General features: G+C 37.7%; 2 protein-coding genes across 3 annotated transcripts; one reads left to right on the top strand and one right to left on the bottom strand.

Moving 5' to 3' along the window:
* The first annotated feature begins 1,019 nt into the window (after positions 1-1,019).
* LOC140764567 (protein IQ-DOMAIN 21) lies at positions 1,020-4,397 on the top strand. The gene is made up of 4 exons (XM_073103186.1): positions 1,020-1,259; positions 1,350-1,652; positions 2,866-3,366; positions 3,561-4,397. The coding sequence occupies exons 1-4, from the start codon at positions 1,179-1,181 to the stop codon at positions 4,107-4,109; spliced, it is 1,434 nt and encodes a 477-aa protein (XP_072959287.1). The 5' UTR covers positions 1,020-1,178; the 3' UTR covers positions 4,110-4,397.
* Positions 4,398-6,874: 2,477 nt separating this feature from the next.
* LOC140765262 (glutamine--tRNA ligase) lies at positions 6,875-18,009 on the bottom strand. 2 transcript variants are annotated; one of them, XM_073104245.1, is made up of 24 exons: positions 17,830-18,009; positions 17,428-17,750; positions 17,045-17,092; positions 16,877-16,948; positions 16,581-16,680; positions 16,209-16,304; positions 14,626-14,687; positions 14,437-14,538; positions 14,263-14,355; positions 13,568-13,720; positions 13,426-13,481; positions 13,209-13,299; positions 13,039-13,125; positions 12,633-12,830; positions 12,453-12,551; positions 10,656-10,787; positions 10,433-10,569; positions 9,656-9,755; positions 9,469-9,561; positions 7,923-8,023; positions 7,693-7,798; positions 7,527-7,616; positions 7,275-7,404; positions 6,875-7,127 (listed from the first exon to the last, which is right to left on the bottom strand). In XM_073104245.1, exons 2-24 carry the CDS (start codon positions 17,557-17,559, stop codon positions 7,030-7,032), a joined length of 2,376 nt encoding a protein of 791 aa, XP_072960346.1. In that variant the 5' UTR covers positions 17,560-17,750; positions 17,830-18,009; the 3' UTR covers positions 6,875-7,029. The 2 variants fall into 2 exon arrangements, with proteins under 2 accessions (XP_072960346.1, XP_072960345.1); XM_073104244.1 differs by having other exon boundaries at positions 17,428-18,009.
* Positions 18,010-19,255: the final 1,246 nt, after the last annotated feature.

Raw genomic sequence — 19,255 nt, 5'->3', positions numbered from 1 at the left:
TTAGATGTGATCTGCAAGAAATACTAATTAATTATTTGGATAATTTTACCCTAACAGTAATTAAAGGGAATAGAGATTATTTTATTACATTTGAAAATAAAAAAGTTAATCTAGTCTTCCTTCAATCATTTATACCATAATGTAAGAGATGTTTTTAAGGGTATTATAGTTATTTTGTACTTATGATTATCTGAACTCATATATATAATAAATAATGGTTAACAAAACTAGTAGATATTTTAAATGATAAATATTTATATAATAAAATGTGAATAATAATAATAATAGTAAGTTTTTTTTTTATCTCTCGCTCCGGTGGTTATGCAGTCTGATTTGTATGTAGTAGAATGTTCGTCTAAGTTGTATATTATACGAAAATAAGAGTTAAAAAGATTAGTGTTAATTACCATATTTTAAAGAATATAGTAACAATTCAGTGGCTATTATGTAGAAAACCCCCCACTTAATTAATTATATGATGTAGAGAGAATCAACTACCTATCATCATCTCACTCCTTGTCCATTAGTGATTTCATGAGTCCCAAATCTATCACCTTTCCTTGGATGCAAAGCTTTAAAGATGATCATAGGATCCCTTCAACAAGGCAAATATGCCAACAAATGACACTCTCTACCACTCTTATCACAACTAAATTGTCCTGTAAATATTGGACTGGTGTCCTAACACCAGAAGCCAAAGAGAATCAACCATCACTTTCTAGTCCAAAAGGGCTGGTTATAAATAATGTTTAAAATAATTAATCCCACTTCAATTGAAGTAATTGGAGCAAATGTAGCTCAAATCAAATCTCAACAGATGTCTTAGTAGCAAATCAATTAGACAACAAAGAAAACTTCCATCCCAATCAATATTAGATATAACATTAGCATCAGATAATCCCCTCATTTCCTCTTTCCAACCAACTAATCTTAGACAACTCAGCTAACCCCCCGCCTCTTCCTCACCAAACTCTACTCTCTGTTTTTAATATAATCTTTGGAACCTTAACAAATATTTTCTCCTCTTCATTTATTCTTTTGTTGCCTTCCCTCCCCGCCAAGTGCAGCTAACCATCTCGTGACAAAATTTAATACCATCGGCGCCTTCACGGCAATCCCTATTTTTAGCTACACTTCTTCTTCTTCTTCTTCTCTCTCTCTCATTCTCTCTCTAGGAAATGGGGAAGAAGACGGGAGGTTGGCTATCGAGCGTAAAGAAGGTGTTCAAGGCCGCCTCCAAGGAACACAGCAAAACTTCGGTGAGCATCTCGTCGATCGATTGATTGGGTTAATTTTGATCGGCATGATGATTTAGGGTGGGGGGTTTTGGTTTTGTTTTGTTATTTTAGGTGGAGAGGGTGGAGGAGGAGAATGAGGAGGCGGCGGAGATAGTATCGGTGGAGCATTTTCCAGCGGAGACGTCGCCGGAGGCGACGAACGACGGCGGGGAGGTGGTGGGGGAGGAGGAGGAGGAGGAGGAGGAGGAGAGGGAGCACGAGATGGCGGTGGCGGCGGCGACGGCAGCCGCGGCGGAGGCTGCTGTGGCGGCGGCAGAAGCGGCGGCGAAGGTGGTGAGGATGGCGGCGTACGGGAGGGCTGCGAGGGAGGAGAGGGCGGCGGTGCGCATCCAGGCGTATTATAGAGGTTATCTGGTGAGTGTTGCTAGCGTAAGCTTATGCAGCTAAAACTGGGGATTATCTCTGGAAGACAATAATTAGTAAGATTAAGGTAATAAGTGCTATTTAAATAACTTAATTAATACTTAATTGCAATTGGGTGAGGTCGTAACACATCTAACTAGTATATTATTTGAATCATAAAAGGGTTAAAAAGACTGGTACGACCTGATCTGTTTAAGATCAACGACCAAATTAATCTAATTATTGGCCTAAATCTATAAAATTAATAATAATAATAATACACCATCACATTTTATTATTGGTGCATGTTGTTTAAATTAGATAGATCAGAGAGAAAATTATATGCTCTTATTGTTATGAGTAGTGTAGTGACACCAAGTCATAATTCAAGGGAGTGATAGGCACCTTGGAAGAGAAGTAGCAAACATAATTATGCTCAAACAATGCTCTGGCTGTCAGATGTTCAAGTATCATCATTTCTAATATAGAAACAATGCATCATTTATATGTATAAGCTGCTAGAGGTACAAACTATGTCACTGCTTGATAGAGGTAAGCTCTTTAATTAATTAATTAATTAATTAATTAAAGCAGCAGGTGATTTGTTGGTGTATAATTTTATAGCTCTATTGTCATGGCAACTTCTATGCCTTCTATTGTTTATTTATTCTTTTTAATATTTCATTAGTTACCATTTTCTCATTGATCATGATGGGAGGTGTCTAATTTGCTTTAAAACTTAAATATAAAATTATGTGAGTTAATTTCAAATTAATAACTAAGATAATGAATTCTAAATACAAATTGCTAACTTGGTACTTATCTATTGATTCAATTAACGATTTGTATTCAAAAGTCCCTGAATCGTAAATCAATATTTTACTCAGTAATTTTTTTTTTTAAACTCATTTAATCTCGAACTTTATAATGCCTGGGCCATCTGAACCCTATTAATAGCTACTGGCCCACTCCCACATTAAATTGACATGATTTTGGCTACCAACTGCTAATAACACCTGGTAGGTTTGGTGTCTTTGTCGCATTAGATCCCAATAACTAGTCCTAATTAGCTCATCGATCATCTGACGATTATGTCGGAAATCAGATACAGTCAGCAGAATCAGTTCGCCCCAAATCCCAATCCGCAATTGACGATAGGAATACAAAAATAAATAAATGAATAAAAATGGAAGTGAAGTGTACTTGATGATGTAGTAATGTGCAGGCACGAAGGGCTCTCCGGGCGCTACGAGGGCTGGTGCGGCTCCAAGCGCTGGTGCGAGGCCACCATGTCCGGAAACAAGCCCACATGACGATGCGATGCATGCAGTCTCTCGTCCGCGTCCAGGCCAGAGTCCGCGCCCGACGCCTCTACCTCGCCGACAACCTCCTCTGCTCCCGTAATGTCCCTCCTACTACTAAGAAGGTCCGCCCACCATTTACTGTTGGTGATCATGACTTCCCCTTCTCCACCGTCAAGAGAAGAGGTGTAAACCAAGCAGAGGGCCAGCACAAGTATTACATGGATCACTTCGACATGGAGGAGGAGGAAGAGGAGGAGGAGGAGGAGGAGGAAGGAAGAAGAAGAAGAAGAAGAAGAAGAAGAAGAAGAAGAAGAAGAAGAAGAAGAAGAAGGCATGGGGTTTGGAGATTGGGACATGAGGAACCAGAGCTTGGAGGCCATCAAGGCTACGTCGCAGCGGAAGCGCGACGCCATCCTCCGGCGTGAGAGAGCTCTTGCTTATGCTTATACTAGTCAGGTATGAATAGGGATTTTTTCTTTTAGCGTTTACACCCCTGTAATTAATATTCCTTTGATTGCATGAATACCATTATGAATTTGATATTTGTACTATTGATTTATGTATCTTAAGGTTGTTTATAATAACAGCCAAGGTCCTCTCTGTTTGACTGATGCAGCAGCAATGGCAGCCTGAACGTGAGAAGCCACAGTGGGGCTGGAACTGGCTCGATCGCTGGATGGCCACACAGCAATGGCACGACCCTCACCATCATCCGACTGCCGCCGCCGCGGCAGGCCCGATAAGCTCCTACCCCGCGGCCACCAACACCGACGACTTATCCGAGAAGACCGTCGAGATGGACACCGGCCGCCGAAGCCCTATCGATCCCCTATTCCAATACCATGCAAGAAACGACCAGCGTACCCGGCCCCCGCCTCCTGCCATCCCCAGCTACATGGCGGCGACCCAGTCAGCTCGCGCCAAGGCCAGGACAAGTTTAAATTCGCACAGGAGGTCGGCAGGGACCGGCGGCAGGGACTCTTCGAGCTCCGGGGGGGCGACTTCGGGAACGAGGCGGAGCCCGAGCCATGTCGCGACGGGGCTTCACGTGCATGAGCGGCAGCGCGCTGGGTATAGCCCGGACTCGAGCTGCGGCGGCTGCGAGGACCGGACGCGGCCTCTTGGAGCCGGACGTGGCAGGAGGACCACGTCAGCTTATGTTTGATGAAGATGGGACTACACATATATAGATGGAACTATCTATATATCTCTTCTTATTGTTTCGCTATATATATATATATACTCCTCCTCCTCCTCGTCGTTGTTATATTTATTGACGTTTTTTTAATACATATATAGTACTGGTTGCTAAATGTATGGGTAGTGCTGCAAGCGAATTGTACAAAGAACAAAGTGGCGAGCTGTTCGACTAAATAAACTGGAAGGTGTTTCGCTCTTTGGCAGAGTGTTTGTCTTCGGGCCAAGACCTTGTCAGATCCTAATTTGAAGGTAACTTCAAATCCTTGTTGTAATCATTGAACCATGTCAATTTTAAAATGGGTCATGATATTAACACAGTCTAAACTCACTATTCTATGGCTCAGTAGAAATTGTTAACCCACTCTGGTTCTCACCAGAGTTGCATTTAATTATAATTGAACTACCTGCTGAGAAATCTACCTCTTCACTGCCAGTTAGATCTATCCAACTCCGTTAAATGGCTGTCTAACCTAATTAACGCTCTTAAGAAGAAAATATGTTTGGGTTTCTGATGCCATCCATATTGGGTGACTTTTTATCCTCTCTTCTTTCCTTTTCTTTTCTTTTGAAATTCATAGCAAAAATTCCTAAAAGAGAGGGATTAAATATATATATAAAACGCTAAGTAAAGCATTCACGCTTAGAAGCAATGCGTATGCGCCAGGCAAACAAAATCATGACATAACCATGTTTCTGGACTACAAAGGCATTTCTTTGCAATTATGACCTCCTCGAGACATCCTCACCTAATTGGGTGTTTTTTGCAATTAAAAGATGATCACAGCGTTAAGCTGTGAGTTTTAAAAAAGTACTTGCCTTTAGTGATAAGAACTTGCCTAATAACTCTTGATAGGACTTAGGAGGCGTTCTTTTCAATTACTTTCTATATCTCGGATAACATGTTATACCTATACGTTAGAACATCTCTAGAATAAGGGTGAAATATGCATAATTATTCTAATTTATAATATTAGAAGAAGAGAGCTAATACTAGTATATTCATTCTAATATTTAGTTCAATCGTGAAAAAACTAAAACTTATGTGAATCCTTGGATATACTATGATACCTATTTAAAAACGTAACAAACATCTTAGGAGATAGTGATATATCATATATTATCGATAATAAAATATGAAAAATAAAACGTGAAAAAGACAATCGCAAACACAGAAGTTCTTACTGTGAAAAAAAATCCTAAACAGGGTAAAAGATCATAAATTCGAACTTGAATTAAAACTAATCACTAAAATCTGTAGCAGTTAATAAAAAGCTTACAAATCACTCGCTAATTCTTATGACTTAATCTGTACCAAGCTTGCTCGCTAGATTCTACGACACACTGCTTCCTGTGATAGGTTTCCAAACTTTAGTGATCTTTGAGGTTAATCCTTCCGTCTTAGTGACTTCTAGGACATAGTTCTTCTAAATCTGATATTATATTCCAAGAATCCTTTTCCTGGAATTACTTAGTAGCACGTCACAATACTACATTCTAAGAATCCTTTTCCTGGAATTATACTCTTGAAAATTTGAGTTCAAATTCTCACTTTTATCGGTGTTCATTTATATTAATCAATGATGGCCATGCCGACAACGTACCGACACGTGGCATGAGGGAGTGCGCACAACGCCCCTCATAGCAATGCTTCACTTAAGACTCTTCATCGTCGTCGTTCGTTGCTCACCGTTGCCCGTTGTGCTTGAGATCGCCAATTGTGACACGGATGCCCTTGCTGGCTTGAGGAGGAAGATGACTTAAGTGGGTTGGGTCATTAGGTCGATTTCGAATAAAAACTTTCGATCCAGGTCGATTTCGAATAAAAACTTAAGTTACAATGATGATTAACAACGGCAACGATGATGCCACCAACGAAGCACTACTAGTCTTTCTCATCTTTTTCTCTCTTGCGGCACAACTAGCAAGTGTTGCGGCATGTGCCGTGCCTTGTTGTGTCAACCATCGATTGGCATGGGTCGTGCCATGCCGCTGCCATCCATGATTCTTCTAAATATAATCTATAATATATCCATAAATCAGGATATCAATATCTTCTAAAATACATATCAAACTGTTCTCGTGAAATGACTGAGTAGCCCGCCGGAGAACAGTAAAAAAGCTCAAGACAATGGTAAAACTATATATGAAGTGCTTAAAGGTTCAGTAAACCGCTAATTATATCAGCATTTTATTTGATCAGTTAAACTACTCGTCTCAGTGAATTTGAAGGGAGTTGGTTGCATTATAAAGGTAGACACTGATCAAATCAACAGTTTATTTGAGTAAACCACTATCATTTCTGAATAAAATAGATCAACAATTTATTTGAGTAAACCACTAATCGTTTCTGAATAAAATGTTTACACATTAGCAATTTATGCTGCACATAAAACGCTAAATAAACTCAGCATTTTACCCTGAACATAAAAACCAATCTCTTCAACATTTTCATCTAATGGTTAACGCTAAGCTAATAAAAGTAGACTTGTATGTACACTTCGAGGATGGTCCATTCCGGTAAATTAAGTTTGGAGAGCTAATTTGGTCAAAAACACAATACTTCACATTAAATGCAATGATTTATGGGTGTGATCTGCTTGGGGAACTCTTTCTCAAAAATCTAGTTGAAGAAATGGGAGGAAATCAAACATTAACCATGTCTACACTCTAGTATAGAGTTTCCTCCACCAAATCAGCAGATTAGACACTCAAATACCGGTGGAAAAAGCGGCATGTAGATATAAAATAGATTTCAGCCTTCAACACATATATTGATAAACATGAAACAACAAAACTAATAATAGTAACAATTATCAGATCTCCTAGTATCGCTTTTTGTTTACAAAGTCGTATGTAAGAATAACATAATAATTGAATTGATGCACCTATTTGTTTCCACCCTTAGAATAGGAGTCCCGGAGAGTGACAGTTCTGTTGAAGACAAGCTTCTCAGAAGTGGAGTCAGTATCCACAGCGAAGTATCCTGAAGTATAGATGAGGACCATTAGTAAGTACTACAGATTCCAATAGAAAGTCAAGAAATTCTATAATCTTGCCTTTAAAGATCTATTGTATAGAACAAAATAAGATAGAAATAAAACAAGTGAGCGGGACAAAAATAAGAGATTACCGAGCCTTTCGAATTGAAATTTGTCGCCTAACACGGCACTACCAAGTGATGGTACGGCATATGCTTCAGGTATCACCTCCTTGGAATTTGGATTCAGATCTGATAGCCAATCCTCCAGCTCAGCAGGATTCTGATAACCAATATGACAAATTGCCATCAAATATATGTTGGCAAAGGATTCCAAACCAGCCATCCCTCCCCAGACACGTAAAAAGAACAAAAGAGGAAGGAATCATTAACCACTGTACTAACCTCTGAAAGGAACAATCTCTCAAATAACCTCACTTCCACCTTGAGAGGATCTACTCCAGGAGAAGGTTGAGCAACCCAATGAAGAACACCCTACATAAGTAATCATAGAATTTGTATGTTAGCCATATACATTTAGCTGCAAACCATATATAATAGTGAAGAATACCTTCGGTTTCGTTTTCTTTGAAGGATCATACTCAACCCGGATTTCAGTAATATCATCTGAATTGTCACCATATATAACATCTGTGCATCTTATTGGAAAGGCATATCTACGGAATCAAAATAAAAGTTATTTGCAGATTCAGAAGAAAAGACAAACTACAAATTTTCATATATATATATTTCACCAACTACTAGGGCAAGTTATCAAAGAAATTATTACAAATTACTTGCCTGAGTAGGACAGCTTTACCAGGAGCGAGTCCATAGTAATCTTTTGAATCTTTTAGGCGAAAATCCGAACGTTCAATGTAAACAACACTGGTGAAAGGAACCTATAGGAAGAAATTTATGATACTGGTGAAGATTTACTTACAATAACACAATCTAAAATGAAATACTCTCTAGTATCTAATTATCTAATCAGATAAAAAAAAGAGTTAATTAAGGTCCTTGGTATCCATAATAAGATTGAGTTTATTTTGTTCCTTCTCCAGCAAAAGGATTACCTAGATGAGAAGAAACCTTGCTCTCTAGACAACAGATTTTATCACTATTAAAGCTCAAGGGCTAAGAAAAAACTCAAGGATTTTGCCATACTGCCTATGCCAGATTACTTCCAATTTGGATATGAGCCTGTAGAGGAAGGGGTTAGACATTACCCTAGTCTCAACTCTCAAACCATATTAGTCCCTGCTGCACTAAATGGGTCAGGTGCTAATGGTCCATGTGGCGTGTGGGTACTGCAAGGCACCCCTTACCTTAAAAGAGAGGGCCCTAATGGCAGGAGGTTTTTGAGACAAGAAACAAATCCATGGTCAAAAAGGAGGAATTGAGGAAAAAGCTAAGAGACTAAGTGATTTCGGCTGGAGATGCGAGAGCAGCACCCCCTAGGTTTATTCTCTCTCTCAAATTATGAATAGGTGAAAGATTATAAATGCTAGTACAAAATAAATTTTTTTCTTTATATTTTGCAATCTTTCTAAGCAACAATGGCCGTGCCAGTGGCGTACCAGCACGCGGCATGTAAGTTGCCGCACGGCACCCCTCCTAGCAACAATCCACTCTTCATCAAGCTTTCTGTTGCCATTGACCTTGTCATTGCCGTCGTTTGTGTTGTTGGAGCTCGTCAATGAAGGTGCAGCTCGACCGATGCGAATGCCTTAGCTCAAGGAGGAAGAAGACCTTAGATAGGTCGGGGCGGGTGAATAAAAACTTAAGTTTGGGATATACTACCCAAGCAGAAGAGGATTGATTAGCCATCGGTAAGAAAACAATTCGCCACATATGGGAGTCAAGCTACATGCTTTGAGTGTTTAGATAGATCTACGAATGCCACGACTCAATCTATAGATAGAAAGCCCTAAGATGGGAAGCTACCACGTTAGGTTTGAAGAGAGATGGGACTTGTTATAGTTTGAGGGGAGCATATGTTAGCTAGGGCATCCATGTCAGTCGAGCGGCACCTTCATCAACGAGCTCTAGCAACATAAACAACGGTGACGACGAGGTCAAAGAGTGAAAGTGAGTATCCTATTTTTCTTTCCCTCTCTAGCAGCATTATAACAAGTGTCACAACATGTGCCGTCCCAGTCGGTGGTCAGCATGGTCTGTGCCTATGGCACGACCATCATTGTTTCTAAGTAGAAGAGGTTCTAAAGTACTAAGCATATTTCTCAAGCTATCCGTATGAAGCTTTGTGGTCCAATATTTGTTAGAAATTAGAAATGTAGATAATTCAATATTTCCCACATGAAAATCAAGAGTAACACAGGCTGACCTTGTAGAAGGAAGAAGCACCGTCTGGAGCATCTGGCCACAATTTAGCATCAAGATCTAAAACGGATCGATTATCCAGATTTGTAATAACAACCTGAAAAATAAAGACAAAATGAAACGATTGATGAGATAAGCACAAACATTTTGATAGTGCAGAGAAAAATCGGACGTACATTTATTTAGCATACCTTCAGAGGATGCAAAACAACCATAGTCCGAGGTGCTGCTCTATTAAGCTCTTCTCTGATATGATATTCAAGACGATCAACCCGTATCATACTATTATCACTGTATAGCAAGATTCCGTGAGTAACTTACAGTAGGAACTTAATAGTAATGCAGCTCATAAGTTACTACAACAAGGATGAAGTATAACATCAACATGATAACTTAATGCTATAGTTGTAAAGAAAAGAAGAACATAATTCAGCACAAATCCGTCTATTTTACTGAGTAGCAAGTAAATTCATTTGAGAAAAAAAATAATCAGCAAAATGGGAATTGTATGTCCAAAAGTGTGACCAGTGAGGCCACCTCGGCAAAAGTAGATATTCAGATAAATCCATTTGATCAAAGTGGTCTGCCCATGATCAGAAGTTATAAGACATCCAGACATAAACACATCATATGCATATTAAATTGCTATCATCTAAGCCTTTGGCATATAATATGAGGTCAGAGCAGCACAACTCGTATATGTGGCTCCAAAAATAGGTTGATAAGACATTTAGGACTGGCTGTCGTCTTACAGAACAACCCTCTATGAAATGGTGCCAAATTTTTGTCCAAAGAAAAATCAGACGATCGAAGAGCTTTACATTAATATTCTAGGAGGCCAATTGGCAGGTGACGGAATTAATCTTCTCTTCACTTGCCACTTGTGGTGTTTAGATCATGCAACTAAGGAGCAAATATGCACAATGAAAAACCATAAGAATATACAATAAGGCAAATGCATTTCAAACCTTCTTGTAATTCCAATTCCTCGAATAAAAGAATTAATTGCAGTTGAAGAGACTCCACGACGTCGTAATCCAGCTAGTGTCAGTAAACGAGGATCATCCCATCCATCGACCCACTTCTCTGTCACAAGGCGGTTCAACTGCAGTGCCATAATAACATAAGAATATTAAAAATCAATCATGCACTAACTTGTATATCTGGATACAGGATCTGTAAGGTAAATACCTTTCGTTTAGACATCACAGTGTTTGATATGTTTAATCGCGAATATTCCCAAACATATGGTTGGTAAAGGCCCAATGCAACTAGTAACCAATAGTATGAAGGACGACGTATCTCAAACTCAAGTGTGCATAGCTTCAAAACAAAGTAACAAAAATATTAGAATGCAAACATATAACGCTAGAAGACTTGAGGAATCATTTTGCATACCCACATAACTCATCTAAAGGAGTTATTAGGGTTACTTCAATAAAATAATCAAATATGCTACTCAAGAATGTGGGTAAAATAAAAATATAGGGTTAATATTTATACAAGGAAAAAAACAATGTATCAGCAAGCAACCAGGACCATCTTCCATATGCATAGGATATTAAGAAGGAAAAACACCATAAATTACAGGTAAAATAGAAGAGAGATGGACTTTATAATTTAGATATTGAACATGGAGTGGATTTTTTAAGGACAAAAAGTAGATTAGCACATACAGAGAGCAACATAAATTAAAGGTTATGTGCCATTATATTGCATTAGCTGTGCAAGTGGGAAATGATCCATTCCAAAAGCTAACCAATTTCTGTTTAAAAAGGTAATTCTTCTATCCATAAAGAACTGAGATATGCCCAAATGGTGAGTGGAGAAGTTCGACTCTGATAAAAAAAATACCTTGTTAAGAAGACAAACAACTTGAGATCAAAACCTGAATCATTTTCTTTTTTGCAAGATAAACCTTGTTTATAATCTAGAATGGTGCACTAGTAATCCTGATCTCCTAATCGAAGTGTCAAAATACTATGTTCTACATTCTTATCCTCAATGGGGAGCGAGCACATCTCCTACCCATCCACAAAGAGAGAAGTGAATCAGTGATATAGGGAGGAACTGTCATAAGACAAGTGTACAGCCTCCAATTTTTAAGCCTTGTAAAAGGTAGATGCAAAGTTCCAAGATTCTATTTCAATTGTGATTCTGAGAGAAGGAAATGGTTTGGATTATGTCGTCTTGGTGATTTCAGCTCTGGTTTCAAATTTTCAATTTCAATCTTTTACAGGAAAGGAAAACGAAATTATGACAATTTATACCACTTATTAGCACAACTAATACCAATAAGATCAAATGAAAATTTTAAGTATATCGAGCAAGTACCACAGGTAGATGCCACTAATGTTTGGCAAGTCTAACAACCATTGTTGATGGAGATCATGCTAAGCCATACAAAGGGAACAAAGAAATCAGAGGGTCAACAAATTAATTGCATCTTGGGTTGCCAAGGTTCATTTCCCACTCAACTTTTACTGTTTGGGAAGAAAATCTGCAATCTATTGATATCTCCCATTTAGTTTGTTTTTGTTAAAGTTAGGTTGGATTTAGGGAGGAAAAACCATGAAATACAACCTAAGAATTTGAGGAAAAAAACAGACCTGAAATTACAGATTTAGACATTTTTAGCAGTTTCTTTTGAAACTGGAGTGAACCTGGCAAAACCACCAAAACCATCAAAACCGGTCTGAAACTGGCAATCTTACCAGTTTTGGGATAGGTTTCAGGATCGGTTATGGTTGAAACTCGAAACCAATCCATTTCAGTCAAGACAGATTAGTTTCTGCTGAAACTTCAAACTATGGGTAGTTGATGATAACCATCCCTTACATTACAGATCAATCCACAAAAGAAAAAAAATTAAAATAGAGAGCTGTAAGAGTCAAATTCATAACTCCAAAACAATTAGTCAAGATAGCATGCTGCAGGCTATTTATGCAAAAACCTTGATTATGAAAAGATGGATAAAGATCTGCTTACTGAGTGCGTAATGTTCTCAATAGAATCCACTATACAGTGAGCATAGTCATAACTTGGATATATACACCACTTGTCACCAGCATGTGGATGGGAGGTAAACTGTACAACACATACCAAGGACCAAAATGAGAAAGCCTATATGACCTATACAAAAGAAAACATTACAAGGTAAGCAATTACCTTTATACGATAAGCTATCAGATCGTACATATTTTTATTATCACTTTGCATATCTTGTTTCAATCTAAGAGTTGCCTTCCCTTCATCAATCATGCCTCGTCTCATATCATCAAACAACTTCAGTGATTCAGCAATTGGCCTATCCCTCCATGGACTATTCATCTTTTTCTCTCTATACTCCTTAACTTCTTCTGGAGTCTGAAAAGAAAGATAATTAAAAAAGAACACCCGTCCTAAATACATTGATGCCAATGTGCAATACAGGTACTTATTTTTTCATATAAAAAGTTACCATAGGAAAATGCAAAGATGCTTATTTGAAAAGGACATGTACTTTGTAATCACATTTTTTTTTAATTCATAAAAACATTAGTGGTCCTTGACAAAAAAGATATGAATAACAAACCTGGTGATCGACATAGGCTAGACCTTTTTGTATCAGCTCGACAGCTAGATTGTATAAATCTTGGAAATAGTCGCTGGTGTAGGTAATCTATTAATGCGAAATAGTTGTCATTTAGTACAATATACATATTAATGAAGTTTCAAAAGTTAAAACCTAATGAAGTGTAAGACCTTGAATGGCTTCCATCCCATCCATTGGACAATTTCTTCGATATGATCTATGTATTCTCTTTTTTCAGCCTCAGGGTTAGTATCATCAAACCTAACAGCAAAAAGAAAGCGAATTACTGTGTCTGGAAGTTAGCAGGTGATAAAAATTACTAGAGAACAGAGGTCAACTTCCAACTTAAAAGTTTCCAGCAAAAAGAAGGAAAAATATCACTGTTACCTTAGATAACACAGACCATTTCTCTCTTTAGCTAGACCAAAATCTATAAACATAGCCTGTTTCAGTTCCATGAGATGGAAGCATTAAATAATGTGAAAATAAGAAATGAAATAAAATTCATCCTGCATCAGATTATGTCCACCTTAGCATGACCAATGTGTAGATATCCATTGGGCTCAGGAGGGAAGCGAGTAAGTACTTTTCCTCCGGTTGCATTAAGATGCTTCTCTAGGATCTCCTTTGAATTGTGAGCTCTCCAAATTGTTCCATTACTGAAGAATATCTCTGTGTGAACCTGAGAAATCAAGAACCCCATGCATGTAATAAATAACTTGCACTGACTAATCAAATAACAAAACACCAACTTCTCAAGATAGATCATCTCAAAATACATCAAATAGTTAGATTTAGAGAAACTGATTATGTTTAAATTGGACAAAAACAACTCTTCATTGCCTATTTGAACTTTTAAAAATTAAAACAAAAGATCATGTCTGAGAAACCTAGATTCATGGACAGGAACACCTTGGTTAATCATATTATAAAAAAAAATGCAATTATTCCTTTTTGTGGTTGGCAAAATTTTAATAAAAGATAACATAAAATATGTCATGACCCAGAAAGAAAAAGTAGATTTTACTTCACATATGTACCAAATACAGATGAAATAGAGAATGCTTGCAGATTGTAATCAAATTCCTGACATGATAAGCAGAAGACTTAAACAACAGAAACATCAGGTGATAATGTGTAAGTAGTTGCAGAAGATTTTAACAACAGAAACATCGGGTATACTATCAAGTAATAACCTGCAAAAAAGACTGATCTTAGAGTTACCTTGGAGTTCTCCTCCGGCTGTGGGAATATAGAATATGGATTAACTTCCTCCTCAGAGGGCAAGGGAGAAGTAACTATGGCACTTGTTTGAACCTAACAATGAACGACAATCATAATAAATAACACCAAGATAAAATAAACTAATTTTTTCTGAAGGATTTTAGGGCAATCTACCTCAACTTTTGCGGGTTTCTCTTTCTTCTTTTTCAAAGGTTTCACATTATCAGCTTCTGTCCTTTCACCCAATATCCCATAAAGTTTGCCATCAATCATTTCCTGTCAGAGAAAAGATAAACATGTAATCCAAAAACCATTTACATTCGATAAGGTGATGCTGATGGTCTGTTTGATATCACTCTATACCTTCACGATTTTGGCATCAGCCCATGGTTGTTTCTTCCTGACCTGTCCACATAAGTTGCCAACTGGAGCAGAATGACAAAAAATGACAAGCAACTTTAAGAAACCTACTACGAGAATAAGATGCCGTAGATTGCAAAAAGAACACTGGAAACTGGATATAAATCTGTGCCATGTATATTATCATACATTCTCATCACAACCAATTGATTAATTACAAATAATAATTGATATCATGTGTCCTTATCTCCTCGATGACTCAATCAAATAAATTAGAAACTAAAAATTACATGAAAGATAGCAAGCATTCATTGGTAAGTAAATAACTAAATGAAGTGATCAAACTCATCTGTGATGAAACTGAAAGGCGTTAGTCCTAAATTCAAAGATAAGGTGCATCAACATGAGCTCCTCATCTTCAATATGGAAAACACTGTCACTGTTGACTTTGTTTTACTGATTAGTAGAACAAGACCTAAAGAAAAATCAATCTCATTCAAAATATAGCGTGATGGATCAACCATTTTGTTTTGTCAAATAAGTAGATCAGTCAGTATCTTAATTCATAGCTAGAATCAATCTCATATATGTTATCACAAAGCCCCATAATATGACACGAACCAAAAATCATAACTAACATGCCAATCAGTTAGCATCCAGAGTCCTGATCAATCAGAGCATATTTGATTTCCTATCCAAAAATAGTTGATCTCTTAGCAGTTGCTAGAATATTCTTAAAAGCATTGCATATATACTCAGTTCTTCCCGTATCACGAGTAGTGTGCTATAAACTTGCACCACACCACCACATGAGTCTCTCTAAAATAAATAAGAGATTACATGTAGATCATCCCATCCCAAAGGTTGTTAGACTCTAGATAAGGATAGGAAGCAGAATTCTTATGAAGCATAACTAAACCTAAAGCAGTAGTTCACACATATAATAAAGAAACAGACAAACAGGGTAATACTTATTGAAAGAAGTAATGATTTCACCAATAGTTTCTGTCAGACAACCCTAATACTTACCCTATACTATTTGATTGGGATTTTGGAGGCAACACCTAACCATAGTCAAGACTAATTTACAACAAAGAACAAGAAGGACAACTAATGGGAGAGTGTGCCAAGTGGAAGAGCCAAAAGAAAATAACCCAACATGAGAAGTTGATAACAACTGAGAAGTGAATGAAATGACAAATGCCCATGAGGAGGTGGGTCAAGGATCAAGGAACTTTCTTAATTTACCAGGTAAGTAGTTTTGGGGTTCAATTAAACATAGTTGTTTTGTATGGATTAGGAGGATATGAACTCATTCCCAGACATTCCAGGACAATCAAATATTATCTGAATAACTCATTTAGCCCTTTTTCCAGAAGTTGATTGGTCTAAAGTCAGCTATGCTTGAACATTTAGCATAGCATACAATGAGTAAAGGAAACTTAATCCTGTAACATGAATTGGTAAATGCAACTGACTACGTGAACTAAACCAGAGAAGATATTGACAAATTGGTAATAAGTTAACAGTGAATCTACATCACAAAAGTTGATAATGAAGGAAGTGAGGAAGAAATGAAAATTCACCATTTATATGGTAACGCTGCTCCAATATGGCCTCCATATTTTCTTCTAAGACTACCGAAACTATTGACTGAATTTCTCCAGTAGAAACATTCACGCCTGCATGTAATAAACAAAATTACTTGCTAATGAACTTTGGCATTTGAGCAAAAAATTAAACTAGTTGTGCATAATCGATAACAATGATGATAAGCAATTATTGATCTCTTGCGTAATCAATCATCAGACTTTTGCATTAAGTACTTAAATAGTTATACAAGTGTGAGATTACAAAGGCTTCTTAGTTCTGCTTCTAGGATTACCAAAGCAATGGATGTTTACATCCTTGAAAAATAAAGAAGTTACAGTCATAAAAGCTGTTTGTAATAGGCCTACCTACACCACAAGATTCATCAAATTTATCCAACTGGAAAGATTCGGGACCAACATTAGAAAGAAATGCCAGAGCAGCATCTAACTGTGCTTGGTTCTTGATCTGCAAAACAAGTGCAAGATGACAAACAGCCGCAGTTAGTTCATAACATCCAGAAAGAATTACAGTTTCTGGACAGCATAACGCAATATTAATATCTGCAATGCAGTTGAACTGAGTAATGACCGAGAATTATAGAGTTCAACTAGTAACATCAATCTATGGATGGTCATCCAGAAAGCTAATGCAATAAGATTACCTTTGATGAGACTATATATCCAATTAAAACAGGACGATGGATGAGCGCATTTGTTGGGTATTTCGTTGCTACCTATCTCACGGATAGAAAAGATACAGCTTTAGGAACCAAGAAATGAATTTTCACTCATTTAGTAGTGCAGTTGTGACAGTAATTAACAGATGATACCATGTAAAGAAGGTTACCAATGGCCTTGTCGCATCCATCTATGCCAGCCTGACAAAAGAAAAACAAAAGTAACCATATAACTAGGCCCAAACAAAACATAATCCTCACAAACATATTCCTGATTAGAACCAACAAATCATGTAAAGTATCAGAAACATTTTTTTTTTAATCTGAGAGATATATATTCAAGAAATTTAGATTCGAAGCATCAATCACCGGGAAAGGAACGAGAACCTTGCTGAAACAACATTAAGGATGTCAGATATATGCAAACAACTCTATGCCTGAAAGAAATTAGCAATCCGAAACCAAAACCTTGAACTCGGAGCACTTCAAAACAGGATCAGGAAGAGTAATTCAAGCAAAAAACGGGTAAAGGATACCTCCTTGATGACGGCTGTGAGATTCGCCGTGACCTTCTGGTTGACGAGGGCGTTCTCCGCCGTGCGCTTATCCAACCCTATCGAGAGGAACAACTCCAACGGCGGCGTCTCTCCGCCGTCCACCACTGCCATATCCGCCGCAGCCGTTACTTTCTCCTCTATCCAAATGCGAATGACGAGCGAGGGCTGGGATGATAGCAATAGGCGGCTTATCGGAAGCTCACAGATCTCACGGGGCTGTCCACCTGCAAGGGGCTTATCGAAGATCGTGCGGTTCTCGACGGAAGAGCACAGAGAGGTGATGCCTTCACCGGTCTTCTTCTCTGTTTAATTGCCAGAAAAACGTCAGTTATGCTTGTAGATCGATCGAATTCCAAAATGAACGGGCTCGCTGCTCGTTGCCTCTTGCAAGGGAGAGGAAGCTACTGCAAATTTGCTCCGCAAATCCTTGCCATCATCTGGATGGCATCATACTGTAAGCCGACCGACGGATATAACTCTCTCTTGCCTTCCTAATCTCTCGTCTCCGAACCCATAAACCCTAGCAGAGCGACGTGGAGCCCACGCAAATTGGACGGCCCGATTACTCGTCTTTTGAGAGTCTAATAAGATAGAAAATTTTGGAGGGTGATGTGGGGTTTGACCGGGGGAAGGCCCGGAGGGGACGTGGTCAGCAAGCCAAGATGCAAACTTGGGAATGGGATCTTATTAGGATCGAGAATCTGAAGAAAGTCAATGGGAAAGTGATGGTTAAATTGATTACATGGTTATTAGTTAGATTTCAATCACATCTGGTTAATAGATTGATAGCAAATGTTAGCCCTCCTTACTTCTCCTGGTTAACTAGCCAAATATTAGACACTACTGCTTTTGATTAACATCTAATTCTGTGATCTATATCGGAATAAACTGTATGATGTTCATCATACGCATGGAATATTTTATAGAATATTCCTCCTTTTAATATGCCTATGTCTTCCATTATCTATGTATTGTTGTGATCAAGCTTTGATTAATTAGATGCTTAGGAGGTGACAGTGGATTATCGATCATAGAATATATTAAGAATATCATTATTTTTTGCCTTGATGTTTGAAAGCAAATCTCATTTACAAATATTTAGACGAAGGTTAATTGATGCCTCATGCCCATCGATTAGTCAGTAGAACTCGTGATCTATCTAACTGTACCTTTTGGTTCTACAATTTGATCTATTGAAGGTTGAAATATTCTATAGAGAGAGTTTTGTGATGGCCACCTAGCTTCTCTTTTAAACCAAAAAATAAAAGAAGAAGAAGAAGAAGAAGAAGAATTAGATGCCTATTAATAGCAGTATTCATGTTGCAATGACATATAATTATCAAAAACTTGTGAAAAGGAGTGTGGTGCTTTGAGAAACCTATAAGTAGAGGGAAAGGAGGAGTTAGAAAAAAAAAATAACAACCTTGTGTTAGGTTTATCGGCTCGTCTTCGGACTTAATATAATTTGAATGCTTCACATCAATTCGGACTTAATATAATTTGAATGCTTCACATCAAGTGTCATATTCCAACATTTGAATGGTCGATAGATTGGCATCGTTCGAAGGCATTCATCTATATTTTACTTTCAGATAATTTTACACGAGCCAATGTTTAAAGTTTGTCTAGAGGAGTTTGAGTGGAGCAGCATTCGGGATCATTATTCTATGGGCAATCAAATGGGTTTGAAGCTCATAAGATTCTTATATTCTGTAAAAGAATAGAAAAGTGAAAAAATGGATCGATACTATTCATTGATACATCATCATATACATATATATGATAGTTATCTCAATAACCTTTAACA

Source organism: Typha angustifolia, chromosome 8, assembly GCF_048772165.1.
Source record: "Typha angustifolia cultivar Huaian chromosome 8, ASM4877216v1, whole genome shotgun sequence".
NCBI classification, from domain to species: domain Eukaryota; kingdom Viridiplantae; phylum Streptophyta; class Magnoliopsida; order Poales; family Typhaceae; genus Typha; species Typha angustifolia.
Note: the sequence above shows the minus strand (reverse complement) of the source record. Positions and strands in the feature narration are given on the sequence as shown.

Coding starts and splice junctions, on each gene's coding strand:
- LOC140764567 (XM_073103186.1), top strand. CDS start 1,179: ATGGGGAAGAAGACGGGAGGTTGGCTATCGAGCGTAAAGAAGGTGTTC. Junction 1,260..1,349: donor AGGAACACAGCAAAACTTCG/GTGAGCATCTCG, acceptor TTGTTATTTTAG/GTGGAGAGGGTGGAGGAGGA. Junction 3,367..3,560: donor CGCGACGCCATCCTCCGGCG/TGAGAGAGCTCT, acceptor TGACTGATGCAG/CAGCAATGGCAGCCTGAACG.
- LOC140765262 (XM_073104244.1), bottom strand. CDS start 17,559: ATGGCAGTGGTGGACGGCGGAGAGACGCCGCCGTTGGAGTTGTTCCTC. Junction 17,093..17,427: donor TCACAGCCGTCATCAAGGAG/GTATCCTTTACC, acceptor TTCTTTTGTCAG/GCTGGCATAGATGGATGCGA. Junction 12,552..12,632: donor TGATAGCTTATCGTATAAAG/GTAATTGCTTAC, acceptor TGTGTTGTACAG/TTTACCTCCCATCCACATGC.